The following is a 23,007-nucleotide window of genomic DNA, read 5'->3' as shown; positions in this document are numbered from 1 at the left end:
CAGATGGTTGATGTTGAAAATGAAGCAGATTTTCTATAAAGATGGTGTTGGAGGGTGAAGCAGATTTTTATGAGTGTCTGAGGAGAGTGATTCATTCTATTTTTTGATGGTGTAGGGGCTGACGCATACTTTCATGAGGGGAGAAGGAGAGCACATTGGATGTTGGTCATCGTGTCTTCCAATCTCAAGGACCTTCATAGTAAAAGATGACATTGTTGATATGGACAACGAAGCACATTATCTATTTTTGACAAGGATGAGTGACAATGGTGTTGGGGGAAGAAGCATAATTTCATGAGGGGATATAGAGAGTAGTGTCATTATGTTTTTTGTATGTACAAGGCTTTCGTGGTCTACGATGAGAGATGGTTGAGGTGGACTTTGGTGGTAACTGGCTAGATGTTGGATGGGGAAAATAAAACAGATTCTTTGTTTGATAAGGATGAGTCATGAGGTTGGCGGGGGCTGAAGCATACTTCACGATGGGAGAGTACACTCATTTTCTTTTTTTGTTCTATGAGTGTTGATGGTGTGGACTTGGAAGCATTTTCTTGAGGGTCGACGAGAGTACATATTTTGAAGCTTGGAGATTTTTAATGTTTTTAAGACACAACAACTCAAGCCAAATGTGTTACTGTCATCAGAGACATTGCTTAACTTCAGACATTGGAAATAGTTGATAAACTGATCACATTACATGATTTATGAAGCTGGTTGATTTTGTAGGCATTTTTGTTGTCAAAGGTTGAGGGCAAATGTGGAAAAATGAAGTTTGAAAAAGCTGGATACTTTGAGATGTTGTTTATATGTTGACTATGGTCTTCAGTACTTTTGTCTACAACATGAAGTTTTTAGAAACCATGACAAGGGGCAAAGGAAGATGTGTTTCAGACGCTTCTAACTACAAATGTGGCCATTTGGAATGCAATCATGATAGAATGGACTTGTTTTTACATGCTGGAGATTGTTTTTACCTTTACATGTGGTCTCCTAGCTTGCCGTAGCAAAGGCTTGTGGAAGTGTAGAAGCTATTGACAAGGGAAAATAAATTCACGGTGACATTGCAGATATGGTTCTAGTGGATAATGATATGATGGTATTGGGAAATGCTTCGATGGAGATGTATGACAAATGTGGTAGGTTTGGAACAACCAAGGAAGTGCTGGAAAAGTTTGTTTTTCAAGATGTGTATAGCTTGGAATGCACTCATTATAACATATGTCCAGCATGGACAAGGCCACAAAGCACTTGATTCATTTGAACAAATGCAAAGCATGGGCATTTCTTTGATTTGGATATTGGTATGGCATCATTGTAATTTTTTTGCCTATAAAGATTGGCGAGGTTTTTTTTTCTTACTTATCTTACCTAGAAAGACTGGCTAGAGTCATTCGGCATGGCTTTACAATATTCAAAGTAATATTAGCCTATTTTGTACATGGTCTTTGGCCACTTTCATTTTAATACCAATGGAGGATATTTTTTCAGGAAAAAAGAAGAAAAGAAGTTAAAGCCATTCTAGCGAATTTAAAATCATAATATGAGCCAAAGACACATGCAACTCACATACAAACATGTGCTTTTGTATGCTATCAATGAAAAAAGAACATGTAGGTAAAGTCCTCATAAATTGGTAAAAGAAACTAGATGATACAATCAAGTTTGGATTAGAAATTGCTTTGTCTCAAGGTAAACACATGGCATGCACATATTTGTATCGACAATGTTTTGCCTCCATGCCAATATTTTAGGTAGAGGGGTCTAAACTATTGTATAGCCTATCAATGACGTGTTGGGTGAGAGTGATTGTCAAGTACTCTCAAGCTTCTAACCTTGCTGGCCCTAATTTTACGAACTCTAACTCACCTCTATCGAAGCACAAACTTCGCTAAGAAGCTCACTAATGCCTCATGTAGGCATAAATGCTAGATGCTACAAGGAAATAGATCACAAGTAATAAAACTATTTGCATTTCGATTAAAGAGAGAAGTCATCATAACATATACAAAAGGAGGGGCAATTAGGTTTTGGTTTAACACTTAACACTAATACGGAAATAGATCACAAGTAATAAAACTATTTGCATTTCGATTAAAGAGAGAAGTCATCATAACATATACAAAAGGAGGGGCAATTAGGTTTTGGTTTAACACTTAACACTAATACTCCACTTACAAGTACGAGACGAAGAGTCAATATCTTCAAGATTTTCCTCATTTCAACATTTTTCTCACTCTCACTCACTCTCATACTAGACTCTCTATGGATGCTAAAGAACCTCGCTCCCTCTCCCACTCCCAATCAAATAACCGATTGAATTGAGATTTTGGCTTCTCTTTTCCATGCCAATACAACGCTCGAGAAGAAACAAGCAATTCATTTTGTAATGAATTACAAAATTCTCGATTACTTGATGGTGCCCATTCAAAAACAGATAATGCATCTTGCCATGACCTTACCAATGATTGTTCGCATATAGAATGTCAAATCTTTAGAGGAATAAATCAATTGAGTAATGGCCACCACAATGCCTTAATCTTTGTTTTCCCATGCACCAATCCATCATGCTCAATAAAATATTTCATCATAGATATCCATGGTTGATTGATCTTGTTGACACATATCTCGTCATAATGCAAACCTACGAGCCATCAAATGCATTTCCAAATCCAATATTGTTGTACCACCTAACCGTTTGGGAGTAGCCAAATAGTCCCAAGAAATCCATGAACTCCCATTGCTTCTCCCTCCTGCCACAACATGAACCAATGAGGTAGCAACAATATTTGTAATGCCTTCTTAGTCCAAGGAAGATATGGTGAAGTAAAAAATATAATAACATGGGTATCTAGATACATTTACTCTCACACAATTGTGTGTGTGTGTGTGTCTCTCTCTCTCTCTCTCATCAACAAGTTAAACATCAATTACAAACTAAGATATCTCAACCAAGTGAGTCAAAAATCAAATAAAGACAATACACCAAAATTGTTGGATAGAGAACCATGTACATGCATCACTCATAAATGTGAATGAATCTCCTACTACTTAGTTTGCTTTCCTTTTCAAATGGATATGACCTCTACTAACTTTTCATTTTAATTATGTAACATTCCTGCTCATATTACAAACTACGTTCAATTATCCAATTTTTTTTTTTAACCACACCCTTATTCTTTTACCATGAATGCGTCTTTAACCATGTTGTTGTACTATGAATGAGAACCAAATCAGAGATTTATGTAATATATCATAATTTAATGTTATAAAGATAGATTGCCCCTCGGGCACCTTGACTTCATCATTTGAATGCTTATTGGTTGTCATCATTTGTATCAATTTTATGGTAATGGCTTAGGGCTTGAGTGACAACAAAGCTATGATAAATTTTGAATTGTGGTTAACATAAGGTGTGGTTGGCTTCTTCATTTGAATGCTTATTGGTTCTCATCATTTGTGTCAATTTTATGGTATTGTCTTGAGTGACAATAAAGCTATGATAAATTTTGAATTGTGCTTTTCAATATACAAGTTATAATAAGATTTTGAAGTCACCACTAAAACAATACATCATTCCAAGAATGAGGTAAAGTACCAAAAAAGAAAACAAAATTGCCAACACAAATGCATGGAAATTTAAATCTTGTAAATCACAAAGAAGTGGTGATCTGTCTTGCATAACATTGAAGGAAAAAATCAACATCAAATGAATATAATGATATTTAAAGTCTTACTCATAGGAATGTACCTAAACAAGCATTTTGGATATATTAGTAATGTTGCACGTGTAGTTTTTAATATTTCTCTATGTCAATGATAATTAGCCTAATCAAATACCTAACTGTTTAATTGATTTGAAATCACACATTTATCTTCTTACAACTCTTTAAAATCTCTATAAAGTCTTGGATTTGATTCATCACAATATAGGCATGTGTGAATGTGTTGATTAAACTTATGTTGTTGCTCAATGAAAACAAAAGCTTTTGTAAGATTAATATCTACCTTTACTATTATCAAATTGTAACCATACATCAAAACAAACGAACTTCACTATGGTACATGGATTTGTTGGTCATTCAATATCTCCAAGATCAAAACTTAATAATTCCGTTTTTTGTTTACATGTACTTGTGGCCTTGAATATCCAAGTGAAGATCAAAGACAAGGATTTATTGCTATTATTATTATGAAAATGAGCATACAAAGTTACCTCTCATGAAGGCCAATCTTGGGTACAAGCATGAAAGTGATCTTTAGGTATGGCTCGTGGGTCTTGAATGGAAGGCCCAGTTTTTTATGCAACATTATGAAGAGAGCAAGGGTACAAATTTGTGAGATTTCATTGTTGTTCATGTAATTGTAGACTTATTACCAATACTGAGGGCATAATAAATGTTATTTCTTCAAAGTAATATGAATATGGGTCCTTATGGTATGATACAAGTTGTTTGTTGGTTTGACATAAACTATGAGACATTTCTCCTAGACATAGCTTGATTAAGTCCCTATTATCAACTTGCTGAACTTGCTTGTTTCTCAAACCTTAAAAGCAAATGTTGCTAATGTGTTGTATTAAGAACATTCTCTTTTTCTCGGCAACATTATGTTATGTCAACAACTTTCTCCAAAGTGTGCACATCTTGTAGAATCTTCAAGTGTTGTGACTTGTTGTTGAAATGTGCATACACATCTCATCACATGATATTACAACCACAAGTCGAGTTAAATGCCAATCTTGGTTGACCTTTGTTTGTTGACGCCGCTAGAGGGAGAATATTTCTTTCCATATCTCCTCCTGCCACAACTACAACGTTATCTCTTTGATCTTTGTGTGACAGATTTGAAGGAATTTCCTTTGTTGGCTTTACGATTAGTTTCTTCAATATCTTTCCTTTCAATGAGCTTACATTATAGTCAGAATTAAAGAAGTGTTTTCTTTCTAGAGGAGATATGCCCAAATGAAGGTATTTTTCTTTCTCTTTTTCTTCACCTTTACTTACTGCCTCGTAAACAATCTCATGTACAATAGAAGTACATAAAAGTAACTTGTCACTTTTTTCTTTGAATGACATATTGGACAATGAAGAAGATTTCCAATCGGTATTATAATTCTTTATATTATTATTATTATTATTACATTTATTGCCTTCCAATGATATAATATTTGATGTGTTCGTTTTTGTACCTATATTGTCAACTACCTCCTCAACAACACCAATACTTGGATTTGGATCGATATCTGGTTGGTTGAAATTCGATATAATCCCTCGTTTCGGTTGATCGACGATGTTGCATATGTTGAGAGGGCTTTGCGAAAGAGGAGTTCTTGTAACATCGTCTTTCCCATCATGATTCTTCATTGAAATAGGTGAGTTAGTTTTCTTTTGTGAACCTAACATAGCATTCCCGCTCAGCTCTAATCCACTTTCTTCCACATTATCATTATAGAATTTGGATCTAGCACAACTTGGATTAACTTTCTTACCATGGTTTATAGTACCCTTCATAGAAGTGTCCTCTTGTATATCAATGAAATCCTCATCTTTGATTTCAAGTTGATGGTTATGTGAGACTATATTCTGATATTTTTGCATTTTGCATCGTGTTTGGTTATTATCTATATTGTCAAGTGTTTGATGATGAACTAGAGTGAAGTCATTCCTATTTTTCTCCATTAATTCATTGAATGACGTATCAACGTTTACATTGTTAGAGTTGAATCTATCAATGTGACCATTCCGTTTGTCCATGTATTCCAAACTCATCCTAATGGTCCCATTCACATTGATAATGGGTCGACTCTGCATCCTTTGCTCCTCTTCATCATTAGATAAAATAGGGCACGATAATATTTGAGAAATAGATTGTTGACGATGATGGCTCCCCTACATTTAAAGCTTAAGGAATTGAGTTACTTCCTAATTAAGTTGATAATAGTTATAACATGTACTCACAAGAAGGTTTAGACATATTTTGCCATGGGGGAAAGAGAGTTTTATTTGGTGAGCTTTTTTGGCTTTCCTAGTTTTTTGGGTGAGCTTTTCTGCGTAAATGGTGATTGTAAGGTTAAGAAAACAATTAAAAACATGATCTTTTCCTTCTTTTCTTTTTAAACTTTCCTATAATGATCTAGTGCTAAGAGATACCATAGTTTGTTTCCAATAAACAAACACAAAAAGAAAGCTAACCCAATTTCTTTTTCCCTCGAGGGAAATATGAGCCCAAATTGCCTGTCAAATTTCCCTACAATATTCAACATTATGAGCTCCACAAAATAACTTACCATGGATGGCATCTCCATGAGGGACTTCTTTACTGAAGCACCAAGGAAATTACTTGAAGTTTCCACGGAGCTATTAGACTTTTTATGTTGTTTTACGGTTGGACGACATATGTCCCTTACTTCATGATTATCCGACGATAATCGGCTTATTGGTTTAGTATGCTCCTCCTTGGAGCAGAATGGACCTAACCTCATGTTGAAGTCATGAAAATGTGGTTTCGCATTTGTGATGTCAGTTCCACCATCGTCAGATGAATATATTATACAAGACCCTTTAGTGCTCCAATACTCTTGGCTACTTAATACCGAGGTAGCATTAACTCTACATCCAGAAGAGTACCTAGGAGTACCAGACCTTGAATTTAATGTTGATCCTCTAGAGTTTGATAATGGTCTATCTGAGAAGGATGTGCGTAAATTTGGAGGAGGCTCTGCACTAGAGAATCCAAGTTCGGGTGATTGCCATGCGTGATTTTTTGGACCTCTTAGATTAGTTACTCCTCTAGGTGTAGAGGCAACATTATTTCTCTCAGTAGAAAATGATCGAGAACTTGGGGATGTATTCATTCTTCGCAATATTGTAGGCGATAACCTTGCAGATGATGCTCTATTCATGCTTGTGGATGACCTTGATAATGTCCTTGTTGGTGTAGGTGGTCTAACATTTATTAGCATTGGGCTTAAATCTTCCCTTGAAGGGTTCAACTGTGTTGTCGCTCCTTGTCTTATGAATATTGAATTTTGGTTTCGTTGTGTAAATGTGGTTCTTGTACTTGGTGGTGTGGGAGGGCGTGTTTTATTTTGCATCTCTCGCGTGTTTGGTCTTGGTATCTGCAACCATTTGGCATTACAATTGTTTGAAATTTTACATATGTGTAGAATAAGTTCCCTCCTAGTTATAGAGATAATTAGGACGCTTTTATTAGCTATGATGTTCTTATTGCGTGAGGCACGATTATGTTATACCCTTTGTCTCTATCAATTGTCCCCTCTTGGGTGATGTATCTTCTTTTTTAGATAGTGGAAGCATTTTTTTATCAGATATATTAGGGTAAAATACAAGAAAAATTGGCTTACTCTTGAAGGTTGAGTAATGCATGTGAGTATTGGTTCCACATGCTCCAAAGGCGCTTCTTTGTCGAGCGATGGAAACAATGGAGTCTCTGGGGGTGTTAGAAGCCTACATTAAATGCAACAATGATTTAGGTCAAATAAGCATTCACACAAAAGTTTAAGACACATTTCCCAAGAGGAAAAGACAAGACCCCATGTGGTAAAGAAATTCTCACTTTCCCTTATGTTTCCCATAATGCATAACGTTTTAATATGAGCTTGTGTATGGGAGGTTGACCTAGCTAGCTAGTGGTATGGAAAACCACTCTAGTTAAATGCCTAATCATCAGTATATCATGGTTGTGCAATTCTTCCCAAATACGTAGTTGTACAGTTCGTGCTCAATACATATATCGTGAAGCAATTGCTTCACGACAACATGGCCACTTGCATTTCCATGCCATTACTCGCTCTCGGTTATTTTGATTGAAGTCACAATTCATAAATTCCCGCAATAAGAAACTTCTCAGTTACTCAATAGGCAAAAAAGGTTTGAATCCTTGTGCTTGTTTAGGTGAATTCATTGTGTGTGTGTGTGTGTGTGTGTGCATGTTTAAAGCAAACGAGCTTGCAAATTTAAAAGTGATTATTGAATTTAAGTAAGCACAAATTTAATGAATATAGCCTTATACGACAAAATATGAACACTCACCAATCATAATCATTTTTTCCGGCGTCGGTTGCAAGAAGATCATTTCCTTTAACCCAAGGGGGTGTCGATGAAGGAGAACTAATGAAGCCAGTGAGACCTCCAAATTTACTCTCTAAAGAAAGTGTTAAAACAAATTTGATGCTTTGTCACTCTAATACAGCTCTTACATTCATGAATTACATGTCATTTAAATCTACACAAATTTGACGTATTATTTACAACCTTACATAATACATGCAATGTGTATTCACATTGGCATTTATTTTGTGCAGAATGTTCTCTATGCATAATGTAATGTGATATAATCTATTACATTTACATGCATGCATATTAACACATCATGTCTATTTGAGGATTATAATGTAGACTCACTTAATGAAGCATCGATATCATCATTCGAAGGATGGAGAAAGTTTTTGTTCTCATTTCTTCTCATGTCATGGAACAAAGCGAGGTCCTCATCTAAGCTTCTCTTGTTATGGTCGATGTTGTCGAGTGGCGAATGGCTCTCGCATTTCAATGGCCATTTTCCTTGTGTTTTAGGACCACAATTCCTTGTTGGATGCATTATCACAACTCTTACTAGGGATCTACACAACTAGATCTTGTTTATTTTCTACCCAATATGGTTAATGATGAGGTATGCAAAAGCTAATCTTGTTTGAAAGGTTATAAACTCCAACAAATGACATTGATCTTATGGGACATGGAATTGTAAGGTCGAGTATAGGCTTAATAAGTTATTTGGTTGGCTTCATAAGCAATGAAAATTCATTGGATATGCCTATTTTTTGTATGGTCAACCTTAAGATCTTCTGTTGGGGATGTGATGAATCTTACTAGGAGATTAAGATACAAGTTGAGCATTTAGAATTTATCCTTTCCAACTTATCTAGAGTTAAAAGATTAGGTTACTATGCTAAGTTCATTGGAGAAGATTTGCACAAAGGGCTTAGAGTGGTATAAGGGATGCTATTAAATTGTCCAACAACAAACAAATAGAAACAAAAAAATAACATTACATTTGTTTACACCCCCGAGAATTTGATAACCAAGTTGTGGCGTGTTTTGGATGAACAAGTTTCTTTGGGATTACAAAAATCCCAAGCTAGTTATAAGACACACACATACAAAGAGCTACCATGGCGTTTTGGAAAAAGAGTTCTTATTTTGCCCAAAAGAACAAAATTAATCTCAAGAGGAGCTTAAAGGGGTATAAATCTCCGATCCCAATAAATAACGATAAAAAAGAAAAGCAAAAAAAACAATAAACACTTCTTTTGTGATGCCACATATAATGGAGTTTGTAAAGGGGGAAAAAGATAGTACAAAAGGAGCAGGAGAAGGTTTCTCTCATGCCCTTGCTCGACTCCAATTGAAGAGCTTCAATGGAGGAGTGTTTCTTGGAAGGAAAACAAATGCCCATTAGCTTTTTGTCATTGTTTGCTTCAATGTTTGAGAGAGAGAGAGAGAGAGAGAGAGAGAGAGTATGTGTGTGTGTAATGTTTGTATTGGGTTGGCACATTTGCCAATATTAAATGGTTTAATTCTTTGGCAGTTTATGCTTGATGTAATTAGTCTGAAATCAGTAACCTGTCTAGATGGTCATTCCCAATCTTGTGATTCCTCACTTGGCAACACCCTTGGCCAAGTGAATCTTCAATGTATTTCTTGGTCCCAATGACATTTTCTATGGAGACCAAGTGATTTAATACTGAAAAAAACTCTTTGCAAATTCCAACAACATGAACTTCCATGAGGTTAAGGTTTCTAAATATGTCTAAATGTTATACATTCTTATCGATTTAAAATATATGTACTATGGATGGCTATTGATCTTACACAAGCCCTTTGTTAGCTTACGTTTTGTAACACACAACTATTTGATTTCAACTCTTTGATCTACGTTGTAAAGTCATTTGTTTAGGAGAAAAGTGTTCACTAATTGTTAGAGAAATTATTTGTAGCCATTACTTCCGACCTTGATGTTATAAAGCGTAAGCTTTTACTAGTATACCATCACATTTGTACACGTTGTATGTAAGCATGATTCTTAATGAATATGTAAAGTCAAATTACGCTTTGATATCGTGTTTTAGCACGTAATGTCTAGTTATTTCTTGAAAAAGGGGTTATGGATATGGCCTAATAAATATAAATAATTTGTGTTTTTATCTTCTAAATTTGAACCAAACATGAAATATCACATCAATATTTGTGAATTCTTTGAATCACAATCCCAAACTTTCGTGGTAAAGTTGTCTTGTAGCATTGTGTTCATGAAGCAACACATGTTGCATGCAATGCAAACAACATGAATATTTTTAAATATTTCCTAGGCATGCAAGATGTATTTCTTTGATGTGGTTGGATGATTATGGGGGTAGCGTAAAAGCTTATGTGTAGGTAGGAAAACTAAGTACCAAATTGAGATATATGTTCAATCATAGTTTATTGTTCATGAGAGTTAGGCTCCCCCTACCTCAAAACTGTGTGGTCATCGTTATTAAAATTTGCTATTTTAGAGCATATTTTAGGGTGATTCATCATCCATGAGAGCTTCAATAAGTCCACAAAAGAGAGCAAGTAATCGTTCTGAAACGTACACTTTAATGCTTGATGGCATGGGAAAGATACAAATAAGACTATTTATATTTTGTGCAATGTTTGCTTCTTCTCCTAAGTAATCTCTTTACTTATTTAGCGGAACTTTGTTCACTTACTCAACATTTTTTAATGTTTGATCCGAGGGTACACTTCAATTTGGCGTGACTTTAACCACGTTGCCATGCTAGGAGTGAGAACCAAATTAGAAACAAAAAGAATGTACCATAAGTATGATTTGAATGTAGGCTAGTGAAAAAGCCAATGGCGTAATTGAAATGCGGTTACTATATGCGTAAGTAAAGGCACTATTTCAATGTTTGGAACTTTATGAGCTTTTCAATTTGTGATTTTCGATTTTCGGGAACCCCCAAGTATATTATCCATTCCCACAACTAGCATTATATACCGTTTCAAGAATGTGGTAATGTACAAAAATTAAAAAGAAATTACTATGTAATGAAAACAACCTAATAGAGGCCATATCGTACCTAAAGAAAAAGAACATCAAAAGACATTTACATATTTTTAGTGTTCTTGTTAAAACACACGGGCATACCCCAAACTTCTAGGGACATTAATTCAAGGAGATGCCTAATACATGTCCTAGCATGTTGGTACTACCATGCAAATGAACCATATAGAGTTGTCACACCACATGAACATAATCATATGTTCGTTTATCATGTCAACTTCCATCATTGAGGATAAGAAAATCGAGTTGGTAAATGCAGTCACATTGACATGGAGACTTCTTATCCGAGTTGGTAAATGTAGTCACATTGACATGGAGACTGTTCAATTATCATTGCTGCTCAAATAGCTTTGGCATGGAGATTGTTCATCTACCATATCAGCATCCATCACTTGTAACAAGATTAAACCTTGATTAAGATCGAAATACACTATTAAGGGAATGTACAAGAGATTAAGACAAAATGTGACCAAAAATATACAAGGATCTCTTTACAAATTAGGCTTTACAACAATTAGAGCTAGAGTACCACGATTTTGGTGGGTTTTTACAAAATGATCCTACGATTATAGCACAAATGAAAACAAAACGAACAAAAGTGATGCTATGGAGTTTCCGGTGAAGGTGAGTCAAGTGCGCCACCAAGACCACGACTACCATTGTTGCCTACAACGCTCGGATGATGATGTAGTGTTCCCATGTCAAATCGCAACAACATAGTTTTCTGTGTATATTTTGTATGCTTTTAAATCTTGAAGACAATCAATAGCAATTCCCAAGCATGGGAGTATATAGATTGATGACTGATTAACCTTGAAAACAAGACACAAAATATATTCACTTTGTTGCCAAAGATGTGAAAGTCATTGTCCATAAAAAATTTAACCCGGATCAAAGAGGCCGCACAATAACAAAGTGGATCACAAGATTGTGATAATATAGGCATTGGGTAGACTGCCCACATTTGATTCACTATGCTGGAGAGGATAAATACTTAAGCCAACAAGATTGACACAAAGGGCAGCAGCCAATAGCAACATTGACAACATTTGCACCATACTTGGCACAAAGAGTTTGGTTGTTCATTTAGAGACAAAGATGCATTTTCCTTGTAGATGGTTTAACCCTGATTATTTACTATTCTTTATAATATTGGAACATGTACCCCTTGCTTGCTCAAACAAGATTGTTTACTTTCTGTAGCATGTGCAAATGTGCAAATGGTTGCAAATTGCATTTGACATTTCTTTTCTTGATCTGTTTGCAATAATGCAGGATTAAGTATGAGCCTTCTTTGTTTCATGGTGAGAGGACATTTTTATCTAAATTATTCTAGGTACACTATTTTCTTTGACTGAAAGCATTGAAGACGTCTTCACAATATATAATTTATCAGGGAGCTTACGATATAATCCACTGAAAATGAAAAACATACTTGGCACAAAGAGTTTGGTTGTTCATTTAGAGACAAAGATGCATTTTCCTTGTAGATGGTTTAACCCTGATTATTTACTATTCTTTATAATATTGGAACATGTACCCCTTGCTTGCTCAAACAAGATTGTTTACTTTCTGTAGCATGTGCAAATGTGCAAATGGTTGCAAATTGCATTTGACATTTCTTTTCTTGATCTGTTTGCAATAATGCAGGATTAAGTATGAGCCTTCTTTGTTTCATGGTGAGAGGACATTTTTATCTAAATTATTCTAGGTACACTATTTTCTTTGACTGAAAGCATTGAAGACGTCTTCACAATATATAATTTATCAGGGAGCTTACGACATAATCCACTGAAAATGAAAAACATCAATGGGTCCTTTAACAACAAAAGTATACCTTTCATCTTCTTTCTCCTAGTAACTTCATAATTCTACGACTTACTCTTACACAATGAAGACATTTTCCCTGAATTACATATATAAACAAGCTAACAATATAATCCATTGACAATGAGAAATTATAACAGGTCTTCTGGCAACAAAATTATACATTTTTCTGGTTACACAGTAGCTGTACAATCCAAAGTTGACATCATTTGCCCACAAGATTAACTTATTGTCCATAATTCTACATCTTAGGCTTGCACAACATTAATCATGACAATCATGTCAACATTAAGTAGATGACAATAAGCTTTTTCTTCATGAGTAAACCATAACATTTTTATCGAGGAATTGGACAATAAATCTGGCTTTTTCATTTGCTCTTAGTTTGGTACTGCTAATTACCTTCATATTTTTTACAAGGAAAATCACAAAAATTACGCCTAGTTTTTCACAAGATGCCATCCCTAGGTTCTCTTTAAGATTCATTTGGTTTTGAAGTATGAGCCACCCATTTTACACTCCCACTCAAGAAATTCTAGGGATTTATTCAAATACATTTTCTGCAAACATGCCAGTAAAACTCGACATTTCTTGCTTCCAGCGCATAGTCCCCAGTATGTAATGAAATACACAATGCTTATAATATCAAAATTTCTTGCTTTTATCGTACCGTTGAATACATGATGAAATCAGGTGATGTGAATTCGAATTGTTGACCTATTACAGACCGTCTGCATTTATAATAAACAAGTGAAGTTATTTTAACCCAAATAGTGTATTCACTTTAACAATGGTGCCTTTGGAAGTTACAGAAAAACACCAAAATACTACTAATTGTAAGAACACATCGACTTACTGTCGTGGACCATAGATTTTGATCTGGCGAATGTGAGTATCCCGCCCATTTTGATGATTTGATAGAACTGCAAGTTGAACTAGAAATGCCCGAAGAATTTCACTGTCCATTGAATCCCAAGTTTCATCAAATGTAAAACTTTATAAACATAAAACCACCCAAATATCCTGCATTTTTGGGGTATTTCAAGAACAGTAAAGACACTCTAATAGCTTTGAAAATTTTGGGTTATTTGATGGATCCCCAGCAAGTTAGGGTTATTTTGGTTTTTCCATTCTAATGCATGTGAGGTGATCAGAGCCATTGAAACCAAAGTTAATCAAATGCATACTTTGAAATCAAAAGTTCTTAGTAAGATTTGATTGAATACATGTGAATTCACAATTTAATTATTTGATCTTCTTCTAGGTCTTAAATTGACCAACAAAAATAGAATATGATAATATTTACACAATTGGACAGATTTGTTGACCTAGAGTTACACATTGCATTAACTTTCAATTGATCATATCTTTTAGAAAACTTGCTAGTTATGTTAGTACAAGTGTCATTAAAACAATACTACAGATTGCCTCGATTAGCACCTGTGTCATTAAAAAAGTTGGCAGAACAAGGAAAAGCTTATCGTTGGTATGCTATATGCAGGAATTGTCCCAATGAAAGATTGTAAAGATAAGTACTACCCCAGTTCCAGTTTAGTTTAGATTGTCCAGATATGGACATGACCAAAGTGAAAAAGAATAGGGTGACCAGAATATATATCATTAATTTATTAATGAAAGAACGTGGATGAGCCCATAATAATGCTTGCTCAGAAGAGGGTCCACTAGAATGCCCTAATTTTTATACTTAATTCTGATCATCCTCCTGATATATGGATACACATCTCTTGGGCATTCCTTAGTATGATAAGGAAGCTCAGGATCAGTTAGGGATTTGAGACAAGCAAATATAAATGAAAAGCTCAGGACTGCCAATTGTGTCATTGCGATGTTCAACCTAAGGAACACCAAGGGAGAGCTATCACTACCTCTTCAGACCCACCCTGCAAGTCTACAATAAAACCCTTTTTTTATACTTGTCATGGAATGGATACATGTCTCTCTTATGCACTCCAGTGTGGTAAGAAGCTCAGGATCAGTGAGAGATTGAGACAGGTAAATATGGACAAAAGAGAATGGGAATGGATCTGTCATGTGTCTTTGGGTTGTCGAACCAAATATGTATTAAGTTTGCCATTGTAGTTGTTTTTATAAAGGGAGAGCCCATTCCCCATGAGGTAATTGAATATATAGACCAGCAATACTTCAGAAATGATATTGTTCTTGTTAGAAATCAACAGACAGTGAGAAATGGTTGAACGATAAGATTATGGCCACAAACACTATCAGCAGAGAGCCAGCATAACCTTCTTTAGCAGCATCACTCCCTCTCTCCCATGCCATAGGTCAATTCAGTCATGAGCTACACAAGTAGGATCTTGTCACAACATTCAAAAGGGATTACAACATAGCAACCAACAGTAATTTTCAATGCACATACGAAAAATCCATCAAGACCCCAGTCCTAACTCCATTTTATTGACAAATCAAGGCCATTATCATCCAACACCAAATATGTGTCCCTTGATTTGGTGATATCGCAATCTTGGATCAGTCCATCAGGCAGAAGTTTCAATCCATGTAAGCTCACAATGTTATGGACTTGGCTGGGATCAGCCCACATTGGGGACCTTTCAAAGGCAGAAGTTTCAGTTGATATAAGCTTACAATAAAATATGAACTTGGCAGGGAGGAATATTTATTACCTTTGGTAGTTTCACTAATCTAGTTCCATTTATTTTGGTTTATTCTCCAAGAAGAAACAACATTTTCAGATGTGATATCTCAGTCTGTCTCATAGACAATTTGGGCCCCTTAGAGATGTTAAGTTAGGGTTAAGGTTTGTGTCCATTGTATTCTGTTTTACAGTTATAATACTCAAGGCAACATTCTCAATTCAGCTTCGTCGGCATCTGCTTGCCCTGGAGTTGCAATTTTTCGGTTCCACAAAAAGAATGATTATAACACTCCAGGTTAACTAATTCTATCCCTTAATTTTTCAATCCCTTAATTGAGTATCTAAAAGTCTAATGTAACATGTCAAATGTAGAACACTACTCCATACTCTATTATAGCACATCCATACAGACTTTAGAGAAGGACATTCATTATAGACATTAAAATACTTACATAGAATCGTTTGGGGATAAAGAAACACGAACCCATCCAACAGGTTCAATCAATTCAACCTGTTTTATTTCCTGAACGCAACCAAAAAGAAATATGATTTTTACTTTCAAGTTAATATACACACGACAGATATTCATACACTCGAATCATGAAATATGCACTGTATAAAAAAACAGGCATACCCTCAAATCATGAAATGAATTCCCAGCTCGAACTGATATTTTATTGGGAGTGTAGCTCTCATCATGCTTGAAGTCTACATAAATCGCAAGTTGCTGCAGTATAAATATGAAGGCGTTATACATCACATCTCGAGGACTTAATATGATTATTCTTATGCATTAGATGCAAAGCGATGTTGATCTAATGGCAGTGGAGAACACCTAATGGATTATATGGTATTGATATATATGCATAAAAAGCCATGAGCATTTGAATGATGCTAATGGATGAACTTTAGTGTTCTATTTCTTCATATGTGGTGCCATCCTCTACATTGAAGATTTCGTGATTAACTTTTGTTTGACATGTCAATGGAAAAAATATCAGTACAATCATATGGAAGTCCAAAACTACGTGACATGTTACAAATCATTGCATTATCATGATTAACTTTGGTTTTGAACAGAAAAAAACACCATCACATGGAAAGTAACAAATGATTATGTGCATTGAAAGAGCAAAGAGTTAAGTCCAAAACTATGCAATAAAGATAATCACCATATGATTGAGCAATTTCTTTTATGTTTGAAAATGCATGTGCAAATTCAGCAGCGCATGATTTTATGGCATTACTTGAACATGAATTTATAGCTATGTCAAAATTATATGAAAAAAGCAGGGGCTATTGACTTATGTTTCAAAAGTACATGTACAGTTTCATAAGAAAGAAATTGATCTATATCTTAAAAAAGAATCTAGAATTTCACAACAGAGCACGATATTTATGTTTTGAAAATGCACACTCAAAGAAAAAGGGAGCAAGTTCATTCACAGTCCAGAAAACACATGTACAAAGACAATTGATGTTTTGAGAGCACGTGTACTAAAACAAAAAACGAGCATATTCATTTATTTTTCAAAAGAAGACACAAGAACAAAGTCAAATGAGATCAAATTGATTGAGAAAACAAATGTACAAAACACAAAAGGGAGCAATTTGATTTATGTTATACAAATGCATTTGGCAAGATATCATGGTCTTCTTTTTTTGTAATGATGAGATGGTTTTTGTATATCGAATTCGAAGGATGCAAAAGAAGAGGAAAAACACCTGCAAGCGAACTTTCTTTTGGAACTGGATGTTGACAAGGTGAGGTTGGGCACCATCTGACCTAAAAAGAAGCATTAGAATTTAAAAGTTGGAAAGGTAATGGGTTATAAGACTGCACAAAACAAAAACATTAAAAAAGACGTACAACAGGATTTATGTTGATTCATCAGGTCGAAACCAAGCATTTATCGTTGAGCAATCCTATACGGAATTGAGAGCATAAAAGATAAGAGAAAGATAAAAAATACAGCGAAAATAGATCAATCTCAGCATAGAAGACATTTCTTTGAAACAAAATGAATTTTACCAGTGGGCAATCAAGAATTCATCTCAATATGTTGAAATTACTTTTCTACATCTATATATTTCTCTATCCATCTCCCTTATGCTTATTTCCTTTTTTACTTGTAATATTAATGGGCCCAACCTAGTTGTAAGCTATTTAACCTCTCCAAATCCTTATACTTTAACATACGGTGTATCAAACCAACACCTCACAATCTCCAAACAGTTAGGGTACATCCATCTCAACACTGGCCCAATTCATCTCACCTCTATTTGTCTCGTCTCTATCAGTATTGAATTTTTTGCCTCTATTATTTAGGGGAATCCATGTATATCTATAGCATGTATCTCAATTATCCAAAGATAAAACATCTTGAGAGCTTCTGAGGAAACAGAAAAGATAAAGGAATTAGGATTATATCAGACTTTAGCGTTCACTTTCTTACCTCCATAACTCTCGAAAATAGACATAACATAAAATAACAGAGAAAATAAAGGGATTAGGAGTCTTGTTAGCGGCTATGTGCTTTTCTTCTTACTGCCAGTATGTTTCAAAAACACACAGATCTAAAACCAGAAAACAAAAGAAAACATGAAGTAAAATCGGTTCTTTTTTGGGGGTTTTCTTGTTCCTGGCAGTAAGTTTCGAAAAAAACAGAAAAAAGAGGGGAGCACAGAGAATCCAGTAAAAGGAGGGAGAAAAGAAAAGATAATAGGAATCAGTGTGTATTGCTAGGGTTTCTCGTGCTTACTGCCAATAAGTCTCGAGGTTGGAATCACGAAGGAGATCGACGCCATTGCCAGGCTTAGCAGAGCTGACGCTCCAGACTGCGAGCTTCCCGATCTCACGCTTCTCGCTCTCGTCTTCCCGCTCTGATCCTTCTTCGGCCATCGCCATCGCCATCGCCATCGCTATCGCTCTAGCTCCACCTCTCTCTCTCTCTCTCTCTCTCTCTCTCACACAGAGGAAAACCAGAGCAGAACAAAAAATACAAATAATAATAATAATAATAATTGTTATTATCTTTTTCATTAATCTTTCTTATTTCTAATTCTTTATTACTTATTTTGATTTCTAATTCTTTATTAATTATTTTGATTTCTAATTCTTTATTACTTATTTTGATTTCTAATTCTTTATTAATTATTTTGTTTTCTAATTCTTTATTAATTATTTTGATTTCTAATTCTTTATTAATTATTTTGTTTTCTAATTCTTTATTAATTATTTTTATTTCTCATTTTTTATTAATTATTTTTATTCTTAATTTTTTATTAATTATTTTTATTTCTAATTCTTTATTGATCATTCTTATTTCTAATTTTTTATTAATCATTTTTATTTCTAATTCTTTATCATTCTTATTTCTAATTTTTTATTAATCATTTTTATTTCTAATTCTTTATTGATCATTCATATTTCTAATTTTTTATTAATCATTTTTATTTCTAATTCTTTATTGATCATTCTTATTTCTATTTTTTATTAATCTTTTTTATTTCTAATTTTTTATTTTTTTTATTATTACTACTTCTATTAATATTATGTTTTCTTTTACAATTAAATGTTTTTATTTCTACTATTATCATCAACACTGTTAATATTATGTTTATCTTTATTATTACTTTTTTATTTCTAATTTTTTTTTTTTTAATTTCTACTATTATTATTTATTATTATGTCTATTATTGTTGTACAATGTAGACTGTAGTGTTGTGGTTGTTTGAATTTGTTTGGTTTTTTGTAGTGTTGTTGTTTGTTTGAATTTGTTTGGTTTTTCCCTCCTTTTACAGTTTCTTTTCTTCCTTCTTTCAGAAGCCCAACACTTCAATCTCTTTTAATCCCTAAATATGTACGTACGTACGTATATATGTACGTATGAATAGATATGCCCGCCCGCCACACGGCGTTGTGACCATGGTATGTATGGTTTCAATGTATCAAACCCATAGTCTAGTGACTAGTCAAGTCTGGTTTGGTCTGGTTTGGTTAGGTCAAGTCATGTCGGGTCTTGCCCTCTGTGCAGCAGGTTTGACTCTCGATGCCTCGTTATTGTCTTTGTAACTACTCTTCTAGTAACTTTCATTCTTGAGCCCAATTTTTATTTTCTTTTTGTCACGAACCTTACAGAAACCTAAAGGTGGTTGACATCTCGAACAATTTGATTTGTAGATCTAGAATCTGTCTTCCACCAAAATTTAAGTCTCGCTCCGTGCACATATCTCCGAAGCCGAAAATTCTTCTGTGATCCTTGTTTGATAACGAATCGGATGAACCTAGTTTACAATTCCATTTGTTTTCCCAAATACAAGAAATATTGGTTCGTAGATTTTTGAGAAAATCCTCAACCCATTAATTTCAAAAGCTAAAGGGAAAAATACATATTAATTTAACAACAAACTACCCTATGCCAGTAATTTCTAAACGTCCAGATTTCAAGAGACAACTATGGATAAAATCCTCAACCTTGTTAGATGGTGTGGCAAGAACAGGACATCGGTCAATAAGATAGAAATGGATCAATGATGATGATAGAATGTCGGGAGGTGATGCTCTAGCTTCGATTTAGGCGGCCTACAATAGATGACCACATCACCTTTTGCCATTGTACGTCTCTTGCACACCTTCTTATTTCACAGTGGTGAATAAGGTTGCAAGAGAAGAAGGATTGAATTCCCCCAAATTGATGCAACATGTTATCTTATTGCTTCTATATGAAGATGATGTGGTACTCTTCTCGCACGATGTTGATAGTATGCAAAATTTACTTGGGGTATTAGAAGAATTTTGCCATAATAGTGGACTAGCAATGAAACCATACAACCTCATCATTATGCTCACATATAGAGATGAACATATACAATTTGTTTGAAGCTTTAAATATCTTGGTATTGATGTACCTGCCACAAATAAATTGAGTGCATGCTTTGATTCTAGGCTCCAAGCCGGTTGGAAATTGTATTACCTTTTGGAGAACCAATGCAACCAAAGTGATAATTGTGGATGGGAAGTAAAACTAATGTTGTTCAATGCCATGGTAACTCAAGTATTGCTTTATGGAGTAGACGTATGGGGTGGCACCATCTCTCTCAATGCATGGAATCAGATTGAGAAAATTCAAAAGATGTTTTTAAGGAGGCGATTAGGAGTTAAATGCACTACCTCTTACCAGGTTATGCTCTTAGAAATTGGTGTTCGACCCATAGAACTGTTGGCACTCCAAAGAGTATAGAAATACATTACAAAAGTCAAGAATATGCCGAATCATCGATTACCACATATTGCTTGGAATGTTGGATGTAAGCTACAAAAGAATCGTAAAAGTAAGATTCTCTCATCCGGTTGGATTGTTGACATAAGGCAATGGTTTAGAAGATGGGGTTTGGATGATCTTTTAGAGCTTTCGGGCAATGCTATGAAGAATGTAATGATCGAGGAAAGCTTGATGGAATCATTAAGGATGAAGTGGAAAGATGCTAAGAGGAAAATGCTAGAATACTACATTGCAAATGTCAACCCTGAATGTTGGTCTTAATATAAAACAAGAATGCTTATTGATCATATCCAACCTTATCTCATTACCGATATGAGTAGTAATGCTCGTAGAGCCCTTACAAGTTAGGTATTGAAGTTGCATCATGGTATCAAAATGTAACTAATTTGAAGACATGCAAAGTATGCTATGAAGGCATGGTAGAGGATGAATGTCACTTGTTCTTCACATGTGCGACATATAGTGCAATTCGTTCAAGATATGTTGACATACTAAGAGGGAGTGATAACTTAAATCCCATACTTAAGACACCACCGAGAAGGTTGAGCTCATATGTGTATGCTTTATTCACACATATAGACCTTGTGCTTCAATGTGTGAATACCCCTTCTTAGGAAGGAGACACATATCAATAACACATGTATACTCTAGTCCCATAGGTCAAATTTGGCCTCTTTATGGACAATAAAAATTCTAATTCACTGAAGCCCATCTACTAAAATAGTAAGTTTCTTTTTGTAGCACTCGACGTTCTCAAGACTCAATTGACTCAAAATTTATAATTTCCTTTTTTGTCTTTATAACATACCTCGCTCATACACCTTGCTTATTGTAGATCACTTTTGTCCATTTGTCACCCCTAAGGAGAAACAATGGAAAAAAACAAAATCGATATACTAACAATTCTCCTTCAACACTTTGTGTTGTAGATTGATATACATAGATTTTTTTCTATTTTATTTAGCGCCATTACCACTAAACCACTTTGTTGCATGCCAATGGCCGAATCGAGTTTGATGTAGTTAACTCTCGCAAATTGAACTATAGCTTTTTGTTGTTTTGATTCACATGAAGCTAAAACTCATCCTTGCTACTTCTATGAACACAACTTTGACTTATCATAAACGTGATTCCCAACATTTTCCTCCACTATAGCTAGCAATGTGCAAACATGTGGTGGGCTATATAAAGGGAACTAGCTGCATGCTTCATTACAACATTTGGAGATGTCGTTCAAACTCCATTCGTGATTCTAAGCTCTCTTCGTCATATTCATTATTCAACAACCAAGATATAACATGCGGTAATATTCAATGTCATGGGACATCGATGATATTTTATGTTTGTCTTGTGTTCTTCACTCGGGGGTAGTTGGTGGGGTTAAGCACCCTTAACCTATTCTTCTCATTAATCTCATACTCTTTTTTCTCTTCACTAATTCAAATGTAACACACCCTCCTACTTTGATTATAAAAGGAGATAATACAAGCCTTGGATGGTAACTCTTCCATTGATGTATTAAATAGTTGAAACTTACAAAGGTGGGTCTGCCAATGTTTTCAAGTTCAATTTGTTAAACACAGTGCTCGGCCGCAACCGAGGAATAGGATCAACTCACAGAAAACAGGAAATACCAAAATGCACGAAGACAATAGAGAGAAGAGTACACAGGATGTTTTACGTGGAAAACCCTAAATGGGAAAAACCACGGGAGTCCTCAGACTCCAACTTTCACTATGCACAAGGAATGTACAATGGCGAGCTGCAAGGCGACGACCTTGAGCTCGCTGTCCTCGCCACAGGCGGCGGTATTACACAGAGGCGTCGACCTCTTCCTTTCTCTCTCTCTCTCTCTCTCTCTCTCTCTCTCTCTCTCTCTCTCTCTCTCGGCTGCTCTCACTTCGCTCCCTCTAAGTGGAAAACAGAAAAAAATGAGCAACAACAACAAACTGTTTGCCCTAAGTCATATTTATACACATATGACTTTCGGGCTATTTACAAATATAGCCTCGGGGGCCCTTGCCAAACATATTCACAAATATGTCCCCGCATCCAGATCTCTCTCCTGGTACATTCGTCATCCGGCTCCGTAGTCGGGGTCTTCATCATCCGGCTCCGTAGCCGGGGTCT

General features: G+C 35.1%; 2 protein-coding genes across 2 annotated transcripts; both read right to left on the bottom strand.

The window, feature by feature from the left end:
* Positions 1–4,237: 4,237 nt before the first annotated feature.
* On the bottom strand, positions 4,238–8,995 carry LOC147867141 (uncharacterized). Its single transcript, XM_087314916.1, has 5 exons — positions 8,424–8,995; positions 8,052–8,163; positions 7,364–7,466; positions 6,287–7,117; positions 4,238–5,888 (listed from the first exon to the last, which is right to left on the bottom strand). Exons 1-5 carry the CDS (start codon positions 8,617–8,619, stop codon positions 4,698–4,700), a joined length of 2,433 nt encoding a protein of 810 aa, XP_087171042.1. The 5' UTR covers positions 8,620–8,995; the 3' UTR covers positions 4,238–4,697.
* A 4,226-nt stretch (positions 8,996–13,221) lies between these two features.
* On the bottom strand, positions 13,222–18,537 carry APC10 (anaphase promoting complex 10). The gene is made up of 6 exons (XM_087314915.1): positions 18,355–18,537; positions 17,318–17,378; positions 16,227–16,319; positions 16,045–16,115; positions 13,814–13,915; positions 13,222–13,688 (listed from the first exon to the last, which is right to left on the bottom strand). Exons 1-6 carry the CDS (start codon positions 18,510–18,512, stop codon positions 13,619–13,621), a joined length of 555 nt encoding a protein of 184 aa, XP_087171041.1. The 5' UTR covers positions 18,513–18,537; the 3' UTR covers positions 13,222–13,618.
* Between the last annotated feature and the right edge of the window lie 4,470 nt (positions 18,538–23,007).

This window comes from Azolla caroliniana, unplaced genomic scaffold (assembly GCF_043228905.1).
Source record: "Azolla caroliniana isolate FFs.n. ecotype wild unplaced genomic scaffold, voAzoCaro1.0.p SCAF_2, whole genome shotgun sequence".
Classification (NCBI taxonomy): domain Eukaryota; kingdom Viridiplantae; phylum Streptophyta; class Polypodiopsida; order Salviniales; family Salviniaceae; genus Azolla; species Azolla caroliniana.
Note: the sequence above shows the minus strand (reverse complement) of the source record. Positions and strands in the feature narration are given on the sequence as shown.

Excerpts from the sequence above, each read along its gene's own strand:
- APC10 (XM_087314915.1), bottom strand. The coding sequence starts at position 18,512 with ATGGCGATGGCGATGGCGATGGCCGAAGAAGGATCAGAGCGGGAAGAC. Across the intron at positions 13,916-16,044 it reads TTATCCCCAAACGATTCTAT|TGAAATTCTTCGGGCATTTC; the intron begins GTAAGTATTTTA and ends TTCAATGGACAG. Across the intron at positions 13,689-13,813 it reads AAAATCTATGGTCCACGACA|ACGGTCTGTAATAGGTCAAC; the intron begins GTAAGTCGATGT and ends TTATAAATGCAG.
- LOC147867141 (XM_087314916.1), bottom strand. The coding sequence starts at position 8,619 with ATGCATCCAACAAGGAATTGTGGTCCTAAAACACAAGGAAAATGGCCA. Across the intron at positions 8,164-8,423 it reads TGATATCGATGCTTCATTAA|AGAGTAAATTTGGAGGTCTC; the intron begins GTGAGTCTACAT and ends CACTTTCTTTAG. Across the intron at positions 7,467-8,051 it reads GGAAAAAATGATTATGATTG|GCTTCTAACACCCCCAGAGA; the intron begins GTGAGTGTTCAT and ends CATTTAATGTAG.